A 25,930-nucleotide genomic window follows, 5' to 3' on the forward strand; every position below is an offset into this window, starting at 1 on the left:
ACACTGAGGGCCCTTCCTGGTGGTGCAATGGGTTAAAGCGCAGCACTACAACACTGGCCATAGCCACTGCAGCACAAGTTCGATCCTGGCCAGGGAGGTGACCCATATGGCGCCGCAGACCTCTCCTGACCTGCCCGCTGCTCCCCTCAGCAGTTTACTTCTTCGATCTGCCTGTCCTGCTCCCCACTCTGTCTCTGGTGAAGCCTCTCACTGCCCCTGCATCTCTGGCCTGTACCCCAGTTCTGTATGCATAAATAAAGAAATCTTTAAAACAAACACAAACAAAAATAAACGAGACACTGAAGATTGGAGACGTGAAATAAAGGAGCTCAGGGTCAGGATAAGTGGAATGCATATGGGTATTATTATCAGACAGTCTTGAACTTGAATCTAGGCTTCTCCATTTCCTGAAGCCTGTGTAAAGAATGTTATTTCTGTAAGCCTCAATGTTCTCATTAACAAAATGGGTATCGTTCCCTTCCTCATAGCATTGTCCTGGACTGGGTGAGATAACAGACATACCACATACTCCACCATGCAGCAAAGCCAATGATGAGTGTACTCTATGAGGCAGAGCCTAGCATCCCATTTTGCAGATGAGGACATTGAGGAGCAGAGAAGAAAAGTAACACACAGAGGGCCTACAGCTATTACGGGACAGAGGTGGATTTGAATCCAGACTCCTGACTGCCGTCAGCATTCTCAGTCCTCACTTGCAGCAGAGCTCCTGGGAAGTGCGTTAACCTGACTCCTTTTACCCATCTGTGAGCAGGTAAGCTAATCTCACACTCCATTCTGTGCTTACTTCTTTGGAGGCAGACGAGCAGTTCTCGAACTGGCACAGGCCCATGGACCACACTGAGTAGCGCTGTTCTCTGCCACTTCTGAGGACAATGATGTTATTCATAACAACAATGGTTAGCGAAAACATCTTGGCTTTTTATAGCATCCTCGCCCTCCTCTTCATACTTGGGCATGTCTTAACTGATTTCATCTTCCCAAAGACTCCACAAAATGGGTCCTATGATCATCCCAGTTGGAGCTGGGGAAGTGGGATGCTAAGAAGTGGAATCACCTGCCCGTGGCAGCTCAGCTAAAAGGTAGAGCTAGGATTAGTATCAGCACCCCATCTACGCACCTCTCTCTTTTCTTACCACTGAATTAGATTCCCAAAGAGGTCAGACGGCGCCCTATCTGCCTCTGTGAAGCGGGAAACAGAGAAGATGCTTTCTGAATGCTCGGACATTCTGCAAGTCCTGTAACCACATAATGTCATTCAATGCCATTTCAGTATGACGCCAACAGGAATCAAAAAATGCTGGCTGGTGGGGGAAAAAATGGTATTTGAGGACCTGGCTTCATCATACAATGTTTTGCTTAACGCTGCAATTTCCAAGACCCTACCAGCCACACGCAGTGAGGACTCAGCGTACTCTGCCGGGCTGGCAGAAACCGGGGCGAACTGAGACCCTGCTGTATGTAGTATCTTAAGAACAAACTGGCCTGGGTTTTTTTTTTTTTGCTTTTATTTAAAGTAATCTTTCTAATTATAATAAAATCATTGAAGAATTACAGCAGGGCAAGTCATGAGCACAATCTCTGTTGGCAATCTCTCACAACCTCCCAGGGCCCTTCCACATCCCAGCCTTGTCTCCGTGGGAGTCCTTGCCCCTAAATTTGGGTGGCCACCCACGTTAACATTCAGGGAGAGGTCTGCAGCCCCGCGCTCCCGACTTTGGCTCTGCTCCTGTCTTCCCTGGGGCTGTCTCAGCTCCAACTTCTGCTTCTCTATCACGCTGATCACGTTTGTTTCAGATGCCAGTCTGGGGTGAGGGCACCCCTCTGGGTCTTCCTTCATTATCTTTGTGTTTTTTTCCTGTTTTTTTTTGTTTGTTTTTGTTTTGGAGGAGGAACACTGCAAAAGTGGCTTTCCCCAGAGTGCTCGCCCAACTCACTGATTTTGAAAGAACACATGAACTGTAATGGATGGTGTGTTAGTGCCGGCTTTGCCGCGCAGAGGCAACACCCCCCAGAGGTATAACTTCATCATGAAATAACACTATTATTTATGGTGTGGTAACGATGTCTGAGGATTCAGTGTGCCCAATGTTTTTGTGTATATGTAACATTGGCCAGTCCAGGGGGGTATGGCAAGAACTGGCTTGGTCCTGGGTTCACAAAGAAGGTCAGAGTAAGGGCGTTGCTAAGAGATTCCATTACTTGGCAAGGGCACGAGGCTGGTGAGTGGCAGGCCTAAGAACGGTCACAGATTCAACTCCAGGGGAGACCCAAGCTCGCGGGTAAGGGGTACCCACTGGGACGGAGCCTCAGTTTCCTCATCTGTGAAACGGGAACAGCAACACCTGTTGGGTCACTGGGAGGGCAAAACGCAGTAAAGCCGTTGGTACGACCCACCGACACGCTCTAGACTGCTGACATCCACTAGGAAGAGGCCTCAGCACAGTTGCTTTTCAGCACAGTTGCTTTTCTCTCTTTTTCATCTCTTTGCTTCTGCCTTTTTCTGGCTGCCAGCTTGACTCGGTCCTGGTTTGATGGGGGCACAGAGGTCTGAGCCTGTGCGTGTGATCACGCCCAGAGAAGAGCATGAGCTGGAAGCTCATCCAACATTCTGGGAAACTCCACCTCCTGCACCCTCCACCAGAATCTTGACATTCTGGGCTGGACAGCTAATGTGTTTGTGCTGTACAGTGATGTCTTGGAACTAACTTCCCAAATTGCTTTTATGGGGTGGCTCCAGAAAGTGGCGAAACTACTCACTCCTAAAAGTCTATCTTCCAAACAGAGGTATGGGGTCTGAAAGCTTGGCTCAGGTTTCCACCCGTCCCAGAGGGAACGGTTTCCACCCTTTACTGCCGCCACAGCCCTCGCTGCCCCTATCTGCTACTTGGATGCTAGAAAACAGAAAATCACGTATGTGAGGAACTGGAAAGCTAGAGCGTGGTGATGGCACCTTGCTCCCTCCCAAATCCCCCCACGCCCCCGCTCTCCCACTGGAGGTCAGACCCTCTTGCTCACCTGTTGTACAGCTGTTGGGAACTGAACGTATACAGCACATATAGGGTGTTCCCTGCCAGAAAGGTCAAGATCCACAAGATGACCAGCACTGACCTCTTCTCCTGGAAATGAAGCAAAGATGCACATGTCAGAATATTCCAGAATAAGCTTTGATACGTAACAAACTTCCTTTCTCAAAACTTTGGAGGAAGCAGGGTTAACAGTGAGGAAGGGCACTCACTTCTTTCCATCCTGCTCAAACCCAAGAGATGATCACAGAAGTGACAGAATGTTGAAACCTGCTTGGTGAATTATCCAAAAAGGCAGGAGAGAACGTGGTTAGCATGCAGTTAGGATTCTGGAGCAGTTAGGATTCTGGTCCAGGATCCAATCTTAGCCTGCTACCTGGCAGATGCATTTGTATTTTCCTTTTCTTCAGCTATAAGATGGATGTCATGTATATATCTCAGACTTGTGAGAATTAATGTACATGAAGCGTTTAGGACAGAGTCTGACATACAGTTCATGTTACTGAACATTTCCTGTAGGGAACAGAGGCACAGAGAGGTGAAGTAACTCCTGTTTAGGGCACATTTTTTTAAGATTTATTTTTATTTATTTATGCATACAAGAACTGTGGTATAACCCAGGTGTGCAGGGGGGAGGGTGAGAGGCTTCACCAGAGACAGAGTGGGGATCGACTGAAATCCACTGCAGAGGGGAGCAGCAGGCGGGTCAGGAGAGGTCTGCTGTGCCACGTGGGTCAGCTCCCTGGCCGGTTATCGAACTCATGCTGCAGTGGCTGGCAATAGTTTGATAGCCACTAAGACTTTAATCCTCCACCACCAGAGAGGCCCACAGCACATGTTTTAAGCCTCAGTGCCCTTATTTGAAAATGGGTGTTTGGGAAAGAATGAAGTCAGACACATTCATGTAAAGTTCCGTCTGCTATCGGTTCAGATTTTAGCTCCCTAAATGGTGGGAGTTATTACTCAGACTTTACAACTCAGCAGTTGATGCAGATCGACAGGTTAGAAACTTCTGCTTTGACTTTTTCTAGCACGGTCGTTTTGGCAAATGCCGGGGGCTGACAATTCCATAAAGGTAGGGCGAGGTTTACAGGATCAAGCTCACGCATGTGGCCATCAAAGCCTTTCACAATCTGGCCCCCTTTCCCTTCCTCTAGCCTACTTAGTGTTTATTCCCAGGAAAACTGCCTCTGTTTGCTGTTTCCCAGCAGCTTCTTGGCCTGAGAGCAAATGCAGAAAATTTCTGGAGGAAGCACAGAGCTGAGCACATACACATCCGTGTGCCTGAGGAGACACAGGCAGACCCCAATGCCGCTGATTCTCAAAAGCTCATCTTTTCCTGGACCAGGGCGGCTGCATTGCTGGAATAAGATGAGGTCATAACTTTCCACAGCGTAACCTTCCCTGCGGTTTCGGTAAATGCTCCACTGTCTGCAGACATAGCTCAGCACCCCACGCACTGTTACGATGCACATTTTCATAGAGGAGACAAAATAAATGCATCTCTATCCACCCATTATTCCAGGAGCGGTCAAGGTTAACGACCCTAGAAACCACCTCCAACCAACAACCAACTGCTCTCATCAATGTGATTAATCCACTCGGCAGCCCTTTCTTACCCCAATAAATAATAGATTTCAGTTTTATCTTCTGTAAACCCCAAGCAAAGATGGGATAGGAGGAGGATGCCTGAGGAGCCAGACTTTGAAGGACAAAGGGGTAATTCTCTAGTACTACAGCAGGACTCCAAAGAAGCACCAGACAGACTTTTTATTTTTATAGAAAAGATGCACATACTGGCACCATTATCTCCTGTGTCTGCATATGATTCAAGGAGCCTCTAGAAGCCCTTCTGTGATCCTGGCATCAACTCGCCCCTACAATGCAAGTCAGTACAGTTGAGTGAGACCAGCCCCCGAGGGACCTACTGTGGAGTGATCTACCTGCTGTTCTGACAGCAGCAGGAATGGGTCTGCATGAAGATGAGACTAACCGTAAGGAAGGACCTCTGGCCTCACGCCCAGCTCTGGCCTAAACCTGCTCGTGTCGAGTGAGGCTGAGCCGCCCTCCTTGCCTCATGGAGGCCCAGGTGCTTCTTGCGCAGAAGCACCTGGTGAGAAAGAATGGTGGCTGTTGCAAGACCACATGTACCTGATAGAAATAGCTCGATTAAACATTTGTTACCTGCCAAGACCATTGTAAACACCTGCAGTGCCCGGTCTTATTTAATTCTCTCAAGGAGTGCAGGAACAGTGTCTTCTCCAAAGCGAGCACCTGAAGCTGAGATCACCAAGGCATGCTTCCTGTCTGAGGGCTTGCAGATGGGTGGAGCAACTGGGATTCGAACCTGGGCTCCGGGAGCAATGCCTGGGTTCGCATCCTGATGCCACCACTTACACTAGCTGTGTGATCCCAGGCAAGGAGCTTAAGTGTCTCTGTGTGACTGTTTGCTATTGGGACAACGGGAGATGCAGACGAGCTGTGCAAAGGGCATGGCTGCGTTGGGCAGAGTACTCACAGGTAGCAGGTAGGATGATGGTGCTGCCGCTGGCTGTCTCAGCAACACTACGAGGGCGGGCTGAGCTAAAAGACTGCGAGGAGAGTGGGACTGGGAGGGGCTATGGGGAAGATGCCAGTGTTACATCTGGGGATCAACCTGGGGTGGCCGGCAGAAGAATGGCCATCCAAAGATGTCCCCACCCTAACCCCTGCAAGTTGAGACTATGTTAGGTCACATTTGAAGGGGGAATTAAGGCTGCAGGTAGATAAAGTTGCTAGTCAGCTGACCTAGTGATGGGGAGAATCTGCTGGATTAGCCATTTGGGTCCAGTGGAAGAGGGGGATAGAGGAGGAGAGACAGGGGGATGTGGAAGGGTGGCCACAGAGGTGCAACAGTGCAGACCTGAAGAAGATGCCGTGAGCCAAAGGTGGGCTTGGAACAGACAAGGGAAGAGGTTCTCCCAACCCTCTTGAAGAAATAGTCTTGGTGAAACCTTGATCTTAGGCTAGAGACTGCCACTCCAGACTTCTCATCTATAGAACTGATAACACATTTGTGTTGTTTTAAGCCACTACGGTTGGGATCATTCGTTATGGAAGCTAAGGAGACCCGTGGGCATAGACTCACCTTCAGAGAAACCTGTTCTCGCAGCGTGGAGTTGGCATAGGCGAAGGTGCTTGCCATCCCAATGCACACAGCGATGCCTGTGGGGCAGAGGCGACACCCACTCAGACCCAGGCCCGGCCCCAGGCCCACCAGGGGCCGAGAGCAGTGTTTAAAGACACATTCCTGGTGCCCCAGGTTGACAGGCTAATCAGACTAGACAGAGAAAACCCAATTCTGGGAGAGACTTGGGCTGCTATGGAAATTGCTTGGAGCCCTGGGCTACTTCTGAGTTTCGCCTCTGGCTTAGGGACCGGACAGAGGCCACGGTGGGATTTATTCACTGGGTTAGTGCATGGGCCAGGCAGTCTGGTGAGAGCTGGGTTCAGACCCAGCTTCCTGTCTCTGAGGCTGGGCTTGCCACCTCACCTCCCCAAGCCCCCGTTTCCTCGTCTATCAGATGGACAGAACAGTAACAGTACTTCATAAAGTTCACAAGCTTCATCTAGCAGTTAGAAAGACTCTGAGGTGTGTTATTTGTAATGAGAGCACACGCTTTCTTTCCACACCACACACCATTAAAATAAAGTTTAACGTTACAGGGGAAAAACTGTCTATCCTGACTGACAGATAACATGATCTCAGCAGATGAGAGAGGGAATTGATTTTGATTTTTTCCCCATAATTTGCCAAGTTACACCCTTGGAATTCTCCCAGCCTGGCATTTCAAATCCTACTTTTCATTGCCCGCACACAGAACTCTGCTTTCATGTGACCTCGGGGCTTCTCACACCTGAGGTTTGCCAACTCTTTCAACAGCACATGGATTCCAGGCATTTCTCCAGATCTATTTTACAAAAGCTGTATTTCTTCACTGAAGACATATAAAATAGAAATGAGTAACTCACAACCCCACTTCTATTCTCTTGGATTAAACCAAACCACCTGCTAACTGAAAAAGGAACTGGCCACGCTGGAGAGTAAGACAGTGGGGAGTTTGCCGGAACCCAGAGCCAGGACGCGGAGGGGCAGGGCAGCTTTCATTTCTAGGAGTCGAACGGGACTGACTGATGTGACAGCAGCCCCTAAAGGAAGGTGAGCTGAGTCAGCTGGAACGCACTAGAAAGGGGCAAATACGATAAGCTGGCCTAGCATCTTCAGGGACACAGCAGGCCGTGAAGTCATTCCCTCCACAGGGCTGAACCGGCTGCCCCGAGCGTCTGCAGGCAGCAGCGGCAGCTTCTAACAGCAGTGGCCAACCGCGTTAATTCCGAAGCTGCTTACTGAGAGTTATTTTGCTTCCCAGTGTCACAGGCAGCATTTATTGGGTACTTGCTACAGGCCAGACTGAAGGTCAGATATTTTACATGAATTAATAAGGAGTATCGTGAAGAGCATAATCTACACCTGCACAGCACTTACCCCCGCCCGGTCTCTCCCAGGTGCTTTACACACATTTACTCCTCTAACCTCGTGCATCTCATGAAGCACTACTGTAACCCTCCCTTCGGGATGAGGGCCGAGGAACAGAGGGGCTAACTACGGCCCCCAGCATCACACAGCTGGGAGAGGCGGAGGCAGGGCTCAGGCCCAAACAAGCACCAGCTGTTACTCTATGCCGAGGAAGCTGCTATCACAACCCCAGGTGGACAGATGAAGAAACAGGCTCAGAGAAGGTGAGCGACTTTCTGAAGTCCACACCGAGATGGCCAGGACTTGACCTGAAGTCAGACTCAGAATCCCACAGTCTTAGTTACACACTTTGTCCCAAGAGGGGCTCTACTGCCTTCGCGGGGCACGTGGACTGGAGATCCCCCTTCTTCACGTTTTGGGGGACAGGGGAGTGCCCCAGGTCGTGACCCCGCACCTCCCGGCACTCACCGAGCTTGTGTTGGAAGCACACCTTGGCCAGGAGGATCAGGATGAAAGGAAGCCCTTTCTGGAGCCAGCAGACCACAGCCTTGAGCTCGGACAGGGCTGGGGCGGGGGTCCCAGGCTGCTCGTCACCCCCCTCCTCTGAGTGGGCGCGGTGGTCGCCACCCACATGCTGCAGCAGCGAGCTCCCGCGGTGGCCACCATGGTGGAAGTGGTGATGTGGGGGCCGGTGGTGGTAGGCGCCCCCCTCGCCGCGGACCCCACCTTCCTCCCGCGATGCCGGCATCTGGATGAACACGTCCCCGCCGCTGGCCGCGGAGCCCAGCACCAGGCCGGACTGGAAGGGAGCGGCAGGAAGGCTGCCCGCCGGGAGGCCCGACAAGCCGGAGAAGAGTGCGGGCGGGGAGGCCGCTTCTGCCTTCAGACTCTCAAAGACGCCCCCTTCGTCCACACTTGCCTCGGAGCTGAGCGCCTGGCTGCGACTTCTGGACCAGCCGGGAAGAGAAAGCCCCACCACGCCGGGAGCACGGAAAGGCAGGACCCCAGGGGCGGGGGAGAGGGAGCAACAGCGTCAGAGAAGTGAGGGCTGAAGTGTGCCCGCCCCCAGCCCCTCAGAATGTGACCCTGTGTGAAGACAAGGTCACCGGGCCAGGCCTAGCCAGCGTGACTGGCGTCCTTCTAAGAGGCGGTCTGGACGCTGACTCATACAGGACAGGAAGGCTGGGCGCAGACGGCCACGTGCAGCGAGCCGGACGCCCTCAGAAGCTAGCTCTGCGGACCACCTGCCCTCGGGCGCCGGCCTCCAGCGCGGACAGGGTGCACTTCTGTTTACCACCACCAGCCGCAGAAGCCCAAGCAAACAAAACCGGAACCAAAGTGGCAGGTTCCAGCCACAGCTCTGGTGAAAACAGTAGAGCCGAGGGCTCCCGACTGCAGTGCCTCTGCGCAGCTGGCCCCTCCCTGGGGCGGCATCCCTGCCCGAGCCCAGCCCAGCCTGGTCACCAGGTCCATGCTCGGAGGAGCCCTCCCGCCCCCCAGCCTGCCACGACTCGGGCCTTCACTTCTGCCCAGGACTGACCACGTGGTCCTTTTACCGCTTCTCTCTCCCTCGAGACCGGTGGGCTCTCTCTCCAGGCTGCACATTTGAACCTTTGGGGATATTTTTGAGAAATACGAGTGCTGTGGTCCTAGTGTGACCAACTGAATTAAAATATTTGGGGGTGAGCCCTGACATCCTCATCTCTTCAGGGTCGCAGGTGGTTGTAAGGTACAGTCAGCACTGACGAGAGCCCTTCAGACTGCTCTGCTCCATGACGTCAAACACCATGAATACTTGCTGTTCAGTGAATCTCTCCTACCCGGTATGCCCTTGCACACCGCAGATGCGCAGTATATACTGTTTGATAGTGAACGAATGAGCACAGCTGGAGGCTCTACGAAGGCCTGCACCTGCAGGACTTAGCTGTGTCGAACTTACTTGACCGTAGCATTCCTTTGTGCCACGGAGAACCTATTAACATCTCTCAGCACACCTGTGCGAGCCAGCTGGGGAGATGCGGGTCTGGAGAAGACTCAGGGTTGGCCTCCCTGGCCTCCCAAACTTGACCTTGGGGCAAGTAATCATAACCCCAGTGCAAGGGAGGGCACTTGAAGATGGCCACTGCCCCCCATCCCGGCCTCCCATGGTGCATCCCTGCTGGCTCTTGAAGCCCCCCCAAACATGTGGTCCTATTCCCTTGGGTTCTGGATATTAATCGTGACAACAACAATTGCCGCCATGGCTATGGTCCCCACGGGCCTTGGGCTCTTCTGCACTCCAAGAACTGAGCTCAGAAAGCAGAGTCCTGGCAAGCACTGGCCCACGCTGTGTGCCATCCTGTCCCCCACGGGGCCCTGCAAAGCCTTCCCAGCACCGCCCGCCCAGAGCTCGCCAGCAGAGTCCCCTAGGCTCAGGAGGCCTCAGTACAACCCACCCACGGGCTTTTTATAGTTTGTCCCCCCTTCCCTCGGCCCTCTCCGCAGTACCCAGTAGAGATTTCAGCTTAATAGGGAAATAATATTCCTTGGGGTCGGGGGGGGGGGGGGAGGGAGTGCAGAGGCTTTGCTTCTAACTTAACCATTTGAGGGCTAGCGTGTGAGGCAGTCCAGGAGAACAAATCCACCCAGAGAGGAGGCAGCCAAAATAACACTGTAGGGGAGAGTGAATGGACTGGGATCCTTCCCGGCTGTGTGACTTTAAATGATTTACTTTCCTCCTCTGGGCCTCAAATTCCTTATTGGTAAAAATAGTGATAAAAATCATCCTGACCCGGCCACTCTACTGAGAGGCTGGTGCCGAGGACGCACTCAGTACACAGGGACGGTCATGCTTTTGGTCATGGGCACAGCCACCCAAAGATCTCATGTCTGTCAGAGCAGACAGCAAGCAGTCTGCCATCAAAGCCTGGAGAAGCTTATACGGGCCTGTTGATTCTGTGTTGAGGCTGTGTCTGTGCACTTTCACACTCACTCATAAGCGCCTGAGTTTTATTACCTGCCACTTATGCGTGGGAAATGGCCCAGGGTAAAGTTGTTTGCCGGTGGGCAGTGCCTGGGCTGGAGTTTAGCCCTGGGTCTCCAACTAAAGGTCAGTAGTTACTCGGCAGAACAGATGGGCCTGATGCAAAGCTCAGCCCCAGTGCTGAGACAGGCGGACACTCGACTCTGCAGTCAACCTCAGAGTTGCAGGGAGCCTGGCTGCCTGCTCCTTGGATGTGCGTGCCAGCAAGCAGGGGGTGGGAGGCTGTCAGCACTGAGCACAGGTCCCACAGCGTGTTCTCTCTTGGGCTTACCTAGATCGGATTGTAGCTCAGGAGTGTTTTCTTAGACTCTGTATTTGTCTATTTGGCTTCCACTAATTATAGGAACAAATTAAGAGTAAAAGTTGTTTCCATCTCCCTTGTGGGGGCCCATGCCACCAACCACCTCTTTTTTCTAATTCTCACATACCCAGTCACCCGCCCTTCCCGGGCCCCTGGGCCAGGGACCAGGCAGGAGGGACCACTGCTAAAACCCACAGTCCACTACTCAAACCAGCCAATCCTAAACTTTTTTCCCTGTCCTGCCTTGCTCTGTAGGGACAACACAGTAAAAGCTGTCGGCTGCCAGTTTCCCTTTGCTCCTTCCTGCTCCTGCTGAGCCTGGGCCCTTCACCAAAGGTCCCTGCATGGTGTGGCTGCCCCCTTCTCCTGAGAAACATGAGTAGTAAGAGTCTTCTTTCAATAGTGTTAGCCTTTCCATGTTGTCCCCCAGCCACTTCCATAAATTAAAACCCCATGTGCAATCCTTGAGAAAAGAATCAAGAGGAGCCCTGGTCACACTGCTTTGAGAATAAGCCCAGAGCAGCAGCGAGGCATCACGTGTTGAGTGGTGTAAGCCCCCTGCAATGCAAAGCAGCTTCCGATCAGATCTCCTACAAGTTACCCCAAGAGGCAGGTATTATTCGATCTTGTTGTGGGCTGCCTTGGACCCCATGAAGACCAGAGTCCTCAGCTGTAACAAAACCTGGGGGTGCCTACCTTTCAGGTGGCACGTTATCCGTGTTGCTACTGTGACGTCTCTGCATTTTCCTTAAAACCTGCAAGGGAACGCAGGGCATGAGCCAGTGTTCCATACTCCCCCTGCTGTCAGATTGCCCTGGGGACTGTGAGAAATCAGAGCTGTGCCTGAAATTCCCCAGAGCTGGCCGACCTTTTCCAAACCACATGATGATCTTTTAAGGCCATTCCAACCCTCAACTTAATATTCAATGACATGAGGAAAATGTAATCACCCCATGACACAGAGAAGGATGTTGGGACACACACATGGAGAAAGTCCTCTTGAGAGAGGGGAGAGCAGTGAGCCATGCAGTGAAGGGGTGCTGGATGAGGTGAAGTGAGCCATGGACCAGCAGTCAGGGAGCACGAATTGCAGAATGATACTGCGGTGTGACCTGGACGATCAGAACTTGTCTGTGACCCTCAGATTTCCCACCTGTCAATGGGAGGGTTGGAGTGGTTACACCCCACACTTCCTTTCCGCTATCACATTTCCTGAGATGGTAATGAAGATGTCAGTCCTCAGGGAGACACATCACCTGGTTTACTTTGAGGAGCCACATGGACTTCAGAACTCCATGCTGATGACCTCTGACGTGGGCACTCAGGGTTCCCGATGGAGTGACCGCTGGCTCCCAGAGAAAGCAGGTGGTTCCCTCCTCTTCCTTTTCCAAGGTATGCACACGGTTCAGGGGCGCTTATCTGAGATTCCAAACCCTGGCTGGAACAGACACTTAAGTCAGTCGTCCGTGAGTTGCCTCGCACCCGAGAACAAGTGTCAGGGCATCACGAGTAGACGGACATATAGGACTCCGTCTCCCCGTATCTCTGATTGGCCCCTCATTGAACCCTCTCTGGGACTCTTGAGGACAATAATGATCATAAGTGTATTCTGTCCCACCGTCAAATGCCGAGTCCTGCTTGGGGAATATAGAAAATGTCTTTGCCTCCAACGGCTTCCACTTGCACGCAGAATAAAATCCATTGTGTTCACGCTCTATTGGTTTTGCCTGTGGTAGGCTCACTTGTTTCCAACCCGTTTCTTCTCTAACTAACTGCCTTCCAGTCACACCAGCCTTTCTGTTCCTCAGACGTGCCCAGGGCCTTTGAACTTGCTGCCCCCTCACCCCTGGAATGCTTTTTCCTTCCGGCTAGGTCCCTCTGTCAAATGTCCCTTCCTCCTAAGGGTCTTTTCTTACCATCCTGACCCACTGTAGCACTTGTTTACTTACATGTTTGTTGATTTATCCTCTGTCTTCCTCGAGGATGGAAAAGCCACAAAGGCGGGGGTCGGTCCCCCTGTGTTACCCCTCTACCTCTAGAACACTGACTGGCACAGAGTAGCCCACATCAAGTATTTATACAGTCAACAAACCACCTCTGGGTCTCTCAGTTGCCTTTTTCTGGATCCCTTGCTCTCTTCATCCTAGAGAAGAGAGAAAGGCCACAGACTTTCCACAAACAAGCTTAACCTCCTTGAATATTTTTTTGTACAGGAGCACAGATGGGATCTGAACTTTAGTTCAGAAGCAACCATAAATGGCTGTTAAATGACTTGCTAACCCCAAGGGGCCTCCTTCAGGGCACAGATTGGTGTCACCAAGATTAGAAAGATAACACCCCTCCCCTCTCCTTGCCTTTTGGATCACCATCCATAAGAAGTGGGTGTCTAGCACCATCTTCATTTATGAAGAAAAGTCCATTATGAAAATATTTTCCCCAAACTCACAACGCCCTTCTCTCTTAATGTCCCCCCTCCCGTGAGCCGTCATCACTAGCAAATCCTTGGGGGAAATAAATAGGGTCCCCAAGTTTCCATCCCCCACTTTAACACAGCCTTCTAAGTCCTGTGCCCCAGATTCTACGTTCTTGCTTTCATTGGGGCTGCAGCTTCTCCGCTGAAAGCAGGCCGCCCATAATTCTCCCACTATCAACTTCTGCAAGACATGCGGTGCACGTGGGAAGCATCTCAATGGCTGAGGGAACCGCCTCTAACCCTCGGCTCCATTCACCGTACTACATCCCCAGGAAGGACGACCCCGCGACTCTTCCACGAAGGCGACGGTTTAAAGTGCGCCCCCGGGCCGTTACACGCCCGCTCCGAAATGCAAGGGAGAGCATCCCTGCTTTCGGTGCACAGGTCTGGGAGGAGCGCTGCGAATACAGAGCCCAGGGCGTCTGTCATGCCTGCAACCACCGCTCGGCGCCAAACGCCCCCAGGACTTCAAGGGCGGGAGACCACACCGGGTAAATAAAGCGTTCGCTCTTTACCTGCCCAGACAATTCAGCAGTCACCGCGGCATCTTTCGCGTCCCTCCAAACCAATCACTCGCTCGGCCCGGAGAGCACGTGACTTCCGAGTGCTTCCGGCCTCCGCCGCGGTGCGTCCCCAGGTGGCCCGGCCGGCGCTAAGGCCTGGTCACCGCCGCTCGCGCCGCACGCACACGAGTGCCCGCCCCCTTCCCGCATTTCAGCCAATAGAAAGACGCCGCTCCTCAGGGCCCAATCGCGAGGAGGCTGAGCGACGCCCCGGTCACATGGGGGCGGCACGGAGGGGCTGCCGGGAGCTGGCTGGGCCGGGGGCGGCCGGCGGCCGCGGCGAGAAATGGGGCTGCGGGCCGCGTAGGGGCCATGCCGCCCGGGCCCCGGGCCTGCCCCGCTGCGCGCCGGGATGGTGAACCTGGCGGCCATGGTGTGGCGCCGGCTCCTGCGGAAGAGGTGGGTGCTCGCCCTGGTCTTCGGGCTCTCGCTCGTCTACTTCCTCACCAGCACCTTCAAGCAGGTCAGTGGCCGCCCGCCCTCCCGCGTTCTCTCGCCCGCCGCCCCGCTGCCCCCTGGGGTTGGGGGTGCAGCCACTGCGGACACGCTGCCTGTGTGTCTGAGTTTCTGGGCGCCCACCCCGGGACTGAGCACATTTCGCGGGTGTCTGGGCAAGAAGGCGCGCCTGGCCGTGTCAGGGCTGGGACTCGAACCAGGTACCCTGGGTAGTACCCTTAGAGCCACCTGAGTGCCTCTACCTGCCAGGGCCGGCGCGAAGATGGGTGTGCATTTCTCACTGCTGTCGCATTGCACTTCTTGGGGGGTTGGGTTGTCCTGCTTGAGCCTTCGCTTAATATGGGGGCTCATAGTCCACCTGGATGACTCAATCGGATCTACAAGTTACCCTTTACGTGCAGAACTTGGTGGGATTTTCTTGTCACCTTCCAACCCTTTTAGTGTTTTTTTTTTTTCCTCCCCATAGGAGACTTTCTGGGAGAAAAGGCAAGGTGCTTGGTGGGAAATGACCCCTAGAGCATTAATAAGTTTGTTTACAAGTTCAACTTGAGCATTTAGGTTTTTGGAAGGGATGAGCCCCTAGGATGTACCAGGGACAACTCTGGTTTGTGCTGATGTATTTATTAAAAGCTCCCCATGTCACTCTCCTGGTTCCACTTTGTAAATAAGAAATACACAAGGATAGAAGGTAGGTAACCCATACGGTCACTCTAGATTTAGCTGATGGGGCTGGGGGCCTATGAAAAGGGAAGACAGAGAGAACTGTATCCCAACTTCCATTTTGGCAAACAGACTAGGTAAGCCATTTTGGATTCACCTTGATGTGTGGGTGACAGCATGTGCCTGCAAGCACTCCTGTGACTTGTGTTCTCTGCCACCTTTTAATTGGAGGTCATGTGTTGTCCCATTTCTGTCTGGTGGACGGACCTCTGAATGTTGTTGAGGGTCAGGACTCAGACCTCTGTCTTCCTCTCTGCTCAACCCAGGTGCTCTCTGTGCATAGATTCATCTAGGTCTGCTCTTGATATCCTGATTTGGAACTCCAGCCTAGACCTGGCCGGGTAACCCATTGTTTTCTTTCTTTCTTTCTTTCTTTTTTTTAAAGATTTATTTATGCATACGCAAACTGGGGTATAGGCCAGAGGTACAGGAGGCTGAGTGATTCACCAGAGACAATGGGGAGCAGAACAGATAAATCTACTGAAATACACTGCTGAGGGGAGCAGCAGGTGGGACAGGAGAGGTCTGCTTTGCCATGTGGGTGAGTTCCTTGGCTGGGGATCAAACTCATGCTGCAGTGGCTGGCAATAATTTGATAACTTTAACTCCTGTGCCACCAGGGAGGCCCCAACCCCAAATTCTGAGATTCGATCTCCTGCTCGATGTCTCTTTTTGAATGTGTTATAGGGGCTTCTTAGACTTAATGGAAACAGAGCTCTTGATTCTTACCACTAAAGCGTGTTCAACCCCAGCTGGCCCAGGCTTACTGAGTAGTCAAGCCACAAATGCCAACTGCTCTTTCTTTCACTGCTCACATCCAAAGCATTGCCTTTGCCTCCAGAGTGTTTTCTGGATCTGTTGATGTCTCCTAGTTGTCTCCCTAAATCGTGCTGCCAGCTTCTCCTGTGGGGACCACTACAGGAGCCCCCTAACAAGACTTCCTCTACCCAGCAGCAGGAGCGACAATCTTAACCGCATCGATCGTGGCACTTCACTGGGTTCAGTTCTTTTTTGGGTTCCTGTTGTAGTGAGAGAAAACTCACTACAGACTCTTCTCCAGGGCCTCACCTCACATAGGTAGAGTCTCCTATGTCACTTCAGGTCAGGCCACACTGGCTCATATAGTCTAAATTATTTCAGTTCCTTTGCCCTAAGCCTGCTTTATTTTCTTTGTGGTCAGAACCACTAACTGAGCAATTCTTGTTCATTTACTTGTTTATCGGTTGTCCCTTACTTTTTCTTCAAAAAAGTAATTTTCTTGAGAACAGGGGCCTTGTCTAGTTTTCGCTCATAGGTTCCCAGCTCCTAGAGTATTGCCAGGCATTCACAGGCCTGTTCTAATATTGGAACAAACAAGTGAGTCTTTTTAACTGGAATGACTTCTCACTCTGACTTCCTCCTCATTTTTTATGTCTTGAATTTTATGCTGTCTACCATGTGACATTCCCTACAGTCTTAAGCCCTCCAGTGTACCTTATCATAATTTTTTTTTTCACTATAGTGGTTTTTTTTTTTTTAAACTGACCTATAACCATAATCAGTTTTTAGGGGAGCAGAGGGAGGGAGTGTTCGAGTCCTAAAACAGTTAGTACAGTTTTTGTTTTACAGATTTCTCAGTCTGATTTCTCCATAGCTAAAGCAACACCAAGAAACATTACAGCAGTAACCTCCATGTCCCGACAGCCCCTGGCAACCTACAACAGCTTTCTGACTGGATTTGTCTGCTGTGGACATTTCATATGAATGTCTTCTGGGTCTCAGAAGACCCAGTTAGAAGCCAGTGTTTTCAGGGTCCATTCATGTACTAGCATTTTATGTTCATGTCTGCGTGCTATTTCAGTTTACCTCTACCCCATTTTACCCATTGGCCAGTTGATGGACATCTTTGGCTTTTATGAATAACATTGCTGTGAATGTTGATGTACAAGATATTGTTTGCAAGTATGTTTGCAATTTTCTTGGTCTAGGCATAGAATTGGTGGCCCATATGGTCACTCTGTTTTAACTTTTGGATAAACTTCTGGGCTGCTTTGTTATAGCGAACTTCTAAGACACTATACTTGCTGAGTTTTGATCTAATCTCAAAGACACTATCTGTAATTATCTGCAGATGCTATTAACACACTCTTCCCTTTTCCACTTATACATGTGTGTGAGATAGATTTTCAAATGCCTCACACAAATAACATACTGCATCAGATTGAACATAGAGGGAGCCATGAGAATCCAGCTGTCTTCCATAAGCTAGGCTGAAAGAAATTTGCAGAAATGTAAAAAAGTATTTTCTCTTTTTACGAAATTTTTTTTTGGAAATACTTTTTCTCCTGCAAAACAAACTGTTGACAGATAATGGGGTCACTGTTACTTTTAGATGAGTAAAAATTTACTTAGATTATTTTAAGAATATATGCTTTAGTTTCCAATATGATAAATATCAATAGCCGTAGCCCTCAGAAACCGACATATTGGGGCCTCAGTAATTTGTAATGTGTATAGTGCGTCCTTGGGGCCCAAACCTTGGAGCGGTGCCGTCGCTGCTGGTTGTGGTGGATGAGTTCCGCTCCTTGCTGTGGTTCTCATTGCTGCCACTCAGGAGCTAGGGGACTGTCCATTTTGCCTTGGGTTCTACATCTGTAAAATGGATGTGCTGTGGAATGGATGGGGTTGGGGCGGGGGGTGCTGTTTACTCAGAAGAGACTGAAAACTTTAAAGATCTAGATGATCCTGAGCTCTGCTTCAGTGAGACCATGAACTCAGAGCAGATGTGGCAGCTTTTTTTTGCCTAGAGAATAGTTGATTATCCTCTACTGTTTTGAATTCTTCTTTTCTTTGGTTTTCCTGTTAATTAATGCTTTGGGGGATAGTTGAAATTGTAGAGATGGGAGTGTGAGAGAAATTAGTGACATTGGTGGGGATGCCATAGGGGAAGAGGATTGGGAATGGTGAGTGGTGCCAAGTGACTTGGCCCATTTATTTAACAAATGTTAGTGATACCAGCTGTCTGCTGGGCGCTGCACAGGCTGAAGGAAGAACAGGATTATCGGAAATCTCGTGGGTTAGCGGGCTCTGCTGTGTGCATTTGTGCATAGCCTGTCATTTTTCATGTTGCTTTTGTGTGTGAATCTTTCATACTTCTCCGATCTTTAAAAGCTCCTCATTAAGTACACTTTTTGTAACTAAAATTTTCTATTTATTCGCCATCTATTAAGCATTTGGTATGCCTTCTGGCATTATGGCCCTACCCCCACCCCCTTTTTGAGATTCACAAACACATCTTTTAATGACAATGAGGACTTATGTTTAAGTGTTTTATTACTTATGGGGGGGTATTTGTCTCACTTGACCCTTACGATGTCACCCCTGGAAAGTAAATAGAATAGTTATTAATATAAATCTTTAAAGCCAGCCGCTAAGTGACTTACATTAATAATGAAAACATTTCTCTAGCTCCTTACAATTTACGAAGAAAATGCTCTTTTTGTGTGTGTGTGTTATTTTTTTCTTTTCTCCTTTTTGTTCCTGCTCTTTTCTTTGTACTGGAGGGTACTCCATGTGGACATGTGCTGGTTGGCTGCACTGCATTTGATGCCTATTTCCTTTGTCAGCTAACTCTCAGGGCCTTTTGAGACTAAAGAACCAGACAGCCTTTATCTCTATACGTGCTTAAAGCATTGTAAGAAATTGATGCTTTTGAATGCCTTGTGAGTGAATGTATGTATATATAAAAGCTTAAAATTGAGACAGTCTGATAGGGCAGATGGAGCAGTCAGGGAAAGGCGCAAAACCGCTTATCCAGCCAAGGAATCCCCTCGGAGCCCCTTCACACTGCAAGGCTGGGCCTTTGGAAAGCAAGTGTGTTCATTCATTCATTACGCCTGCTGTTATGTCAGACACAGTCTCACCCTTTTTGATTGTACAACTCACATTGTCATTTTGGCAAGGTCTTGAATATTCACCTTTGAAAACAAGTTGAAGTGCTGGGGGAATTGATTGCCTGTTTACCAGGAACAGTTATGTGGAAGTGGTCCTTCCGGGACGCACTTGCCTGTGAACTCGTTCTCTTGCAGGAAGAATAACAGGATAGTCTGAGTATGGTGTTAAGAGCACTGGTAACCTTATGATGGGCCCAGTTTGCTGGGCCTTTTAATAGTCCGTTGTCTTCTAATAGTCTTTATGACTACTAATTTATCCAAGGGTGGCCCTTGGAGCTTAGTTTAGTTTGCACATAGTTGATCACGCAGGTCACAGATGTGGTCCCAGCAGATCAAGGAGTGTGAATTTATAGTAGTAAGCAGTGCACACCTAAGTGATTTGTCACATTCCCAAGGCTTCTTCGCTTTGCTCTGCTTCTTGCACTGAGGAGTACAGATGTTGTTTTTGTGTAACCTAACCTTATTCCTGCTAGTGCCACTTCTTTCTTTTAAAAGAAACAAAAGGAAGCGGCAGATCAGAATTATAGCCAGGTTGGGGGACTATTTTACATTTAGTAAATTACAGAACAGCATCCAGTACCCGGCTTGGTGGTAAAACCGTGAATGCTTCTTTAAATGCTGGTAATGTCACAAGTGGTATAGGTACCTGTTGGGACGTTCTTGGACACTGTGTAACACTGACTCTGCTGCTTGTTGGAATTACTACATTTTTCATGCAGTGCTTGTGGTAACAAAAACCTGGGGTGGGCTTAAGTGTTGGTCTGGAAAGGATGTGTTTACTAAATTATAGCACATCAACATGACAGATTATTGTATAGCTTTGAAAATGTAATTATCAAGATAATGTAGGTACTTGAATGGGTTACCATGCAATTAGTGTCAAGAAGAGCTGGATGCAAAGCACCCTAATTTGTAGTAGAAATGCCGGGGTCAAAGACTACAAGTTAATATGCAGAAGTACATATACCTTTATTTAAATGATAGGATTGTGGGCAATTTTCCTTTTTTTTTCCCTAAAGACTTATGTATTTATGCATTCAGAACCTGGGGCACAGGCCAGAGGAGCAGGGGCGGTGAGAGGATTCACCGGAAACAGAGTGAGGCAGATCAACGAAGTACACTGCTGAAGGGAGCGAAGTACACTGCTGAAGGGAGCGGCGGGCAGGTCAGGAGAGGTCTGCCGCGCCTTGTGGGTCCCCCCTCCTCCCTTCCCTCGCCCGCCCCCCCCCCCCCAGCTGGGGATCGAACTCTGCTGCAGTGGCTGCAGTAGCTTGATAGTGCTGTGCTTTAACCTGTTGTGCCATCAGGGAGAGCCCAAATTTTCATTTTTATGTTGGTAATCATGGCTTTTTTGTTTTTTCTTAAGCTTTTTATTTTGGAATACAGATTTACTTTAACTGTTAATGATAGTTCCGTTTTTAATAACGATTTTTAAAATTTTATTTTAAACTTAAAATGAACTTATGTCAAAGAATAAAATAAAGTTACTATAATGACCTGTGCCCCTCCCATGTTAATTGTCCATAGTATATCTTTCCATACCATTATTTTGGGTCTTACAAACCTGCATCTGTATGTTACTGTAAATATCATCATAATTGTGTTAGACGGCACATTTTTCTGTAACTCACTCTTTTCACTTAATATACAGTGAACAGTGGTCTATAAGCCTATCTCTTCGTTAAAATCAGCTGGGCTCTTAAAATTATTGGTTCTCTGCTCCCATCCACTCAGTTTGGCTCAGGAACTAGAACTTGTTTTACATAGGTCTGTATATAATTCACCATGTAAGCTAGGTTTAAGGGCTCTAGGGAAATACCTGTCAGTGGTGTGTAGGTTTTTTGTACTAGCCATAATTCTTGAGGGGTTTATGTCATCACATTATTTCTGTCTTTGGGCATTCAGGCCTTTTCTGCCACTTACCCTGGCTGCAGGACATCCCTGGGCATACCTTACATACCAGTGCTGACTTTAGGATAGAAAATGTGGTGACTGCACCAAAGTATATATTTCAAATGCTAGTTATTCTTCCCAGATTACTTCCCCAAGGAAATCTTAGCACATATATAAACATCTTTTCCATTTTTAAATGTATGGAATCTTTGCCATCAAACTTTCAAGCTTGGTCCCTTTTGCTTAAACTGTGACACTTGACAGACCATCGTTAATGCTGGAAGCTGCAGAACTCAGACTGCACAATGCTCACAAAGGACATAGAGGCCTTTTGGAGGAGGCTTTTATGATTGTTTCCCAACAATAGGCCACGAATTCAGAAGACACTGTCTCAGGCTTTGCTTGTTTTCTGGCGCTCAGGCACCCACCTCCTTAACTTCTTAAATAGTAAACTGGAGACCACAGCCTAGATAGCAGGAACAGGTCGCCTCTAGGGCAGCTCTTCACTGTGCATATGTGGATAAAAGGCTGGCTGGCTAGAGTAGTCTCATCTTTCATGAGGAAAAAAGAAAAATAGGTTGTCAGAGTTACATAGTACATTTTTTTTTAAAAGATTTATTTATGCACACAGAACTGGGGTACGGGCCAGAAATACAGGAATGGTGAGAGGACTCACCAGAGACAGCCGGGAGCAGAACAGGCCTGCTGAGGGGAGCAGCGGGCGGGTCAGGAGAGGTCTGCTGTGCCATGTGGTCACCTCTAGGGCAGGGATCAAACTCATGCTGAACTGGCTTTAGCTTCTTAGTGCTGCTCTTTAACCTGCTGCGCCACCAGGGCCCCAGAGTTATGTAGTACCTTTTAATCAAATTTGGAAGTTAATGTTCTTCTTGCTCCTAAAATCAACCTCTAATCTTCACTAAATGAGTCATGCCTCACTAAATGAGAAGGAACTCACTGAGAACCCTCTCGTTAGGAGATTGTGTTGTTCAGTGTCATCATACACAACTAGAAGGCACAGCGTGCTGCACACCTGAGCAGCCACGCATGTGGCTTGTCAGCGGAGCGTCCCTCCAAGGTGTCTGACTGCATTCCTGTGTTTACCACTGAAGCCCTTGCATCTGCATAGGCCAGTGAGCTTGTGCTCTGGGCAGGTCTGTTACTGTCTGAAATGACGGGGTGGGGTGGGGTGGTGGGGGGCATTTCTTTGAAATTGTCTCTCAAAAGTGTATTTAAATTTTACTTTTATTTTGCAGTATACTTATTTCAATATGAACGATTTTAAAAGAATTTGGCACCAGAAAGAAAAAGTTCAAGACTCTTCCCTCCCATTTTTTTCTCCACAAAATTAACACTGTAAGACATATAATATGCCGTTAATCTGTTAGTGTGCTGCTGAGGGGAACCCAAACTGTTGAGGGGTGCATTTTCTGAAAGAGGTCCAACCACTGGTACACAAAAAAGGCAAAAACAAGTATGTTCTGATTGTGTTAGATTTGTAATAGAATTAGTGTTCATAGAGGTAGAGCGATGATATTCCTAATGGAACTGAAAGGTGCCCACCCCTCCTGGGTAAATGCCCAGACAAACAGGCTCTGTCTGAAGTGGAGCCACTGCCGTCCAAACGCTTACCACAAGTGTAAGGGGAGCCACAAGAAAGAGCTTATGTAAATCCCAGGGAGTGGGACAGGAGCGAGAGAGAAAATTCAAAATACAACACTTGATGCAACCTGAAGTCAAGATAATACTGTCTCTCCCAGGGGCCAGGAGCAGCCTCCCATTGTGTCTCTCAGCCACATGTCTCTTCCAAGTATCTCTACATGTCTCTCTTTCACGTGACTCCTTCCATGTCCCGCCTCCAAGTCCCTGAGTGCATGTCGGAGCCCGAGAAGCAAGAGAGCCCAGGCCCACAGTTACCCAGTTATAAGCCAAGTACCACTGCCTAACTACACCCCGGCGCCCAGTGACATGCCCTGCCCCTCAGGAAGTCAGATTTCAGTGGATTCAGTGCATGCTGGGAGTTGCCCTTGATGCCTCAGCTCTCTTAGTTAACATGGAGATGGGGGCGGAGTTCATTCAGGACCAGACATTCAGGACATTCTTGGACCAGAGTTTGCTCCTGTCACTGTCAGCTTTGAAGAATAGTTCCAGTGTATTTTTCCTACAGGTTTACTTTGTCTTTAACTTTGTGACTTTGGCTCAGACTTTGCTCACACCAGGGCAGTGCAGATTCCAACAGTACTTGCTTTTTTATGATGTTTCTGTTCTTTTACTGTGTTTTTGTGAAAAATTGGTGAAAATGCAAGAATTATCCCTTCTCATTTATGGTCTCTATAGGAAGAAAGGACAGTGAGAGATCGGAATCTCCTCCAGGTTCAAGACCAGGATCAGCCCATCCCGTGGAAAGTGCAGTTTAACTTGGGCAATAGCAGCCGGTCCAGCAGCCAGTGCCGGAACTCCATTCAGGGGAAGCACCTCATCACCGATGAGCTGGGTAAGGCCGCTCTGCCCTGCAGCCAGTGGAATAGTGGGGCGTGGCTAATCACAGGACTTTTACATAAGGGTTCTTCTATGTTAACTTTTCCCAGCTGCTCATTTTAATGTTTTCTACACCTTCTTGTCTTTTCATAGTTCACTCAAGGTTTCCTGCAGTGTCAGAGAAACTTGGTTGGCTTGATTGCTGTACATCTTAAGTTCCTGTAACTTACAGTTTCAGCATTATGTCAGGTGTTGGGCCTGAGGCTACTTCCTGCCTGTCTCTTCCCAGTCTCAGAAGATCTTGTCCATCTTCTCATTTTGATGGTGAACTCTGAGGGATAATCCATTTTCTTGCTTGGTGACCTGAATAACGTCCATGTAGTGTTGGCACTTAGCAATGGCACTTGCTGACTGAGTGGATAATTTCAAGATGTGTTACACCCATCCAAGATGTGTTGCCCTGAACATTCATGCGCTCATTTTGATGCTTTTTCCCAGAATGTTCTCGTTTCCTGCTATGGTGAGGTGGTTAGCTTAGACACCTGCTAGAGCTCTTACCATAAGTCTGCTGCAGTCTTCCTAAAGGGAGACAGACCCACATGGAGTTCTGAGCGCATGTTGGGCACAGGGCAAAAAGCCCTTCTCGCAGTGATCCTGCGGATACTTATCTCCTCACTTTGTAAGTGAGGACAGGCACCAGGAGATTTAGGAGCTTACCCAGGGTTGCTTAGGACTCTTTTCTAACTTGTAAATGTGAAACCATGATCACACCAGGAAAAGGAACAGTGAATTAACGTTAATATCCAGTGTTCGAGTTCCCTGGTTGGTCTTTTTTTTTCTTTCAGCGGGTGGTTTATATACAATCTGGTTTGTTTGCAAGAGTAAGTTTTACTCTGTTTCAGAGTCTCATGGATTATGAGATGACATTGATGCAGGTAACGGTCTGCTTACTCTTCATCTGTCCATGGTGAGGCTTAGCAAGACAAAGATGCTTGCTTGCCTTTAAAATGAAAACTACATGCTTTGTTATTTCTTAAAATTGTACACTCCCAGCAAAAACAAACAAGCTCCCCCCGCCTCCAATTTTCCTAAAATAACCTCAAAGACATTAAACCAGTGATAAGGTTGTTTGGAATGAAGGACGGAGTTAGAGGGAAGTCAGTAGCAGAGTGGACAAGCAGGAGGTGACCTAGCTGGACTGGACTAGGACAGGACTTGGCATGGACCTCAGTGGAGAACTCTTTTCCTCACGGGCTGTTTTGTTTGTGTGCCATTTAGTGAGAACGTATAACATCTTATACCTTGATTTTAATATTAAGTATTAGGTTATGGAAACAGTAACTAACAAGAATACTTCTCTTTTGACTAGCTCAGGTGAGTTAGAACTCACTCAGGCTTCTTGAGTAACAAGTTCTAAGAGTGAATAAAAGTCCCAAGAACTATAGATAGTATTTTACCTCCAAGAATAGGGAGATGGGAAGCAGTTTAGAAAAGAAAATTTGCAAAAATGTGTTTGTTGAAGTCAGTAGATACCACCATACGTATTATCAGCATAACATGTTACTAAGTAAGACCACCAATTAGAGTGCAGATGTTCAAAGTTGACGTCCTAGTCTATACCAGCACACTCGGTTTGTGGTCTTACAGAGGTGTAAGAGGAAGAATCTTGAGCTTTCTTCCACCAGAAGTTGGAAGGATCTGAGCTTGAAGGCTGAAAACAAGAAGCTAGCACTGAGCAGGGGAGGAAGCCTGAGATGAGGTAAAATAAAGAAAGGAGGAGGAGGCCACTCCAGCAAGAGAGGGAGTTTAGGTCACGCTATCTGCATCTTGACATGGAGGTGTGGGATTGCTGTGTATTTGTCATATGGGGCAGAGTTTCGCTTATTTGGATTTTTTGCATGTTTGTTTACAATCCCTGTGGGAAAAATGAATAAGCATAGCTAGAAAAAATCCCAGAAACATTTCCTATAGCATTAGAGTCACCTTAAGTTAGAAGACACAACAGCATCGTTCACAACAAGAACACAAAACATCAGTTGTTTAGAACTTGGCATCTATGTGATTGTATCAAAACTTCAGTCTCCCCAGTGTTAAGTGAAGGCTTTTTTAGTTTCTCTGCTGTGGTTTCACTGGTTCCTCCTGCTCTTGCACAGACTGTGTTTTCCAGAGTAGTTTCTGAAAACAACCTTCTACTTTGCCGAGTCTCGTTCTCTGAGGGCTGTAGAGCTGGGGCATTTGGAGTGGAATGGGGCTGGGAACAGCTGCTCCACACCTGCAGGCCCCACAGTACCTGGGAGCGCAGAGCACGCCTGGAAGTCTCGCAGGGGCCAGAGGTGTCCCTCACGGACTTCTCTGTGCACGTTCTGTCTCATGCTCAAAAGGATGTAGCGAAATGTCTATTTGGGACGCTGAGCAATAAATCGGTTTTTTTTTTTTTAATTTATTTATTGTGCATACATAACTGGGGTACAGGCCAGAGGCTCAGGGGCGGTGAGAGGCTTCACCAGAGACAGAGTGGGGAACAGAACAGGCAGA

At 48.9% G+C, this 25,930-nt stretch overlaps 2 protein-coding genes across 3 annotated transcripts in view; one reads left to right on the forward strand and one right to left on the reverse strand.

Annotated features, from left to right (window-relative positions):
- Nucleotides 1-13,986, reverse strand: part of RNFT2 (ring finger protein, transmembrane 2) — a 61,023-nt gene extending 47,037 nt beyond the window's left edge. Inside the window, exons 1-7 of the mRNA XM_004691008.2 lie at nucleotides 13,872-13,986; nucleotides 12,833-13,026; nucleotides 12,140-12,321; nucleotides 11,580-11,638; nucleotides 8,029-8,507; nucleotides 6,172-6,248; nucleotides 3,037-3,137 (exon numbers count right to left, since the gene is read on the reverse strand). Of these exons, the coding sequence (XP_004691065.1) occupies nucleotides 3,037-3,137; nucleotides 6,172-6,248; nucleotides 8,029-8,507; nucleotides 11,580-11,638; nucleotides 12,140-12,163 (740 nt within the window). The 5' untranslated portion in view covers nucleotides 12,164-12,321; nucleotides 12,833-13,026; nucleotides 13,872-13,986. The remainder of the gene's footprint in view (nucleotides 1-3,036; nucleotides 3,138-6,171; nucleotides 6,249-8,028; nucleotides 8,508-11,579; nucleotides 11,639-12,139; nucleotides 12,322-12,832; nucleotides 13,027-13,871) is intronic.
- Nucleotides 13,987-14,153: 167 nt separating this feature from the next.
- LOC101624363 (chromosome unknown open reading frame, human C12orf49) overlaps nucleotides 14,154-25,930 on the forward strand; it is a 16,739-nt gene continuing 4,962 nt past the window's right edge. The window contains exons 1-2 of one of the 2 annotated variants that reach the window (XM_012730791.1): nucleotides 14,154-14,318; nucleotides 23,255-23,411. In XM_012730791.1, the coding sequence (XP_012586245.1) occupies nucleotides 14,232-14,318; nucleotides 23,255-23,411 (244 nt within the window). In that variant the 5' untranslated portion in view covers nucleotides 14,154-14,231. Of the gene's footprint in view, nucleotides 14,383-23,254; nucleotides 23,412-25,930 lie in introns of both variants that reach the window. The other variant, XM_004691009.2, reaches the window with a different exon arrangement.

This window comes from Condylura cristata, unplaced genomic scaffold (genome assembly GCF_000260355.1).
Source record: "Condylura cristata isolate star-nosed mole 26May11 unplaced genomic scaffold, ConCri1.0 scaffold00029, whole genome shotgun sequence".
Lineage (NCBI taxonomy): Eukaryota > Metazoa > Chordata > Mammalia > Eulipotyphla > Talpidae > Condylura > Condylura cristata.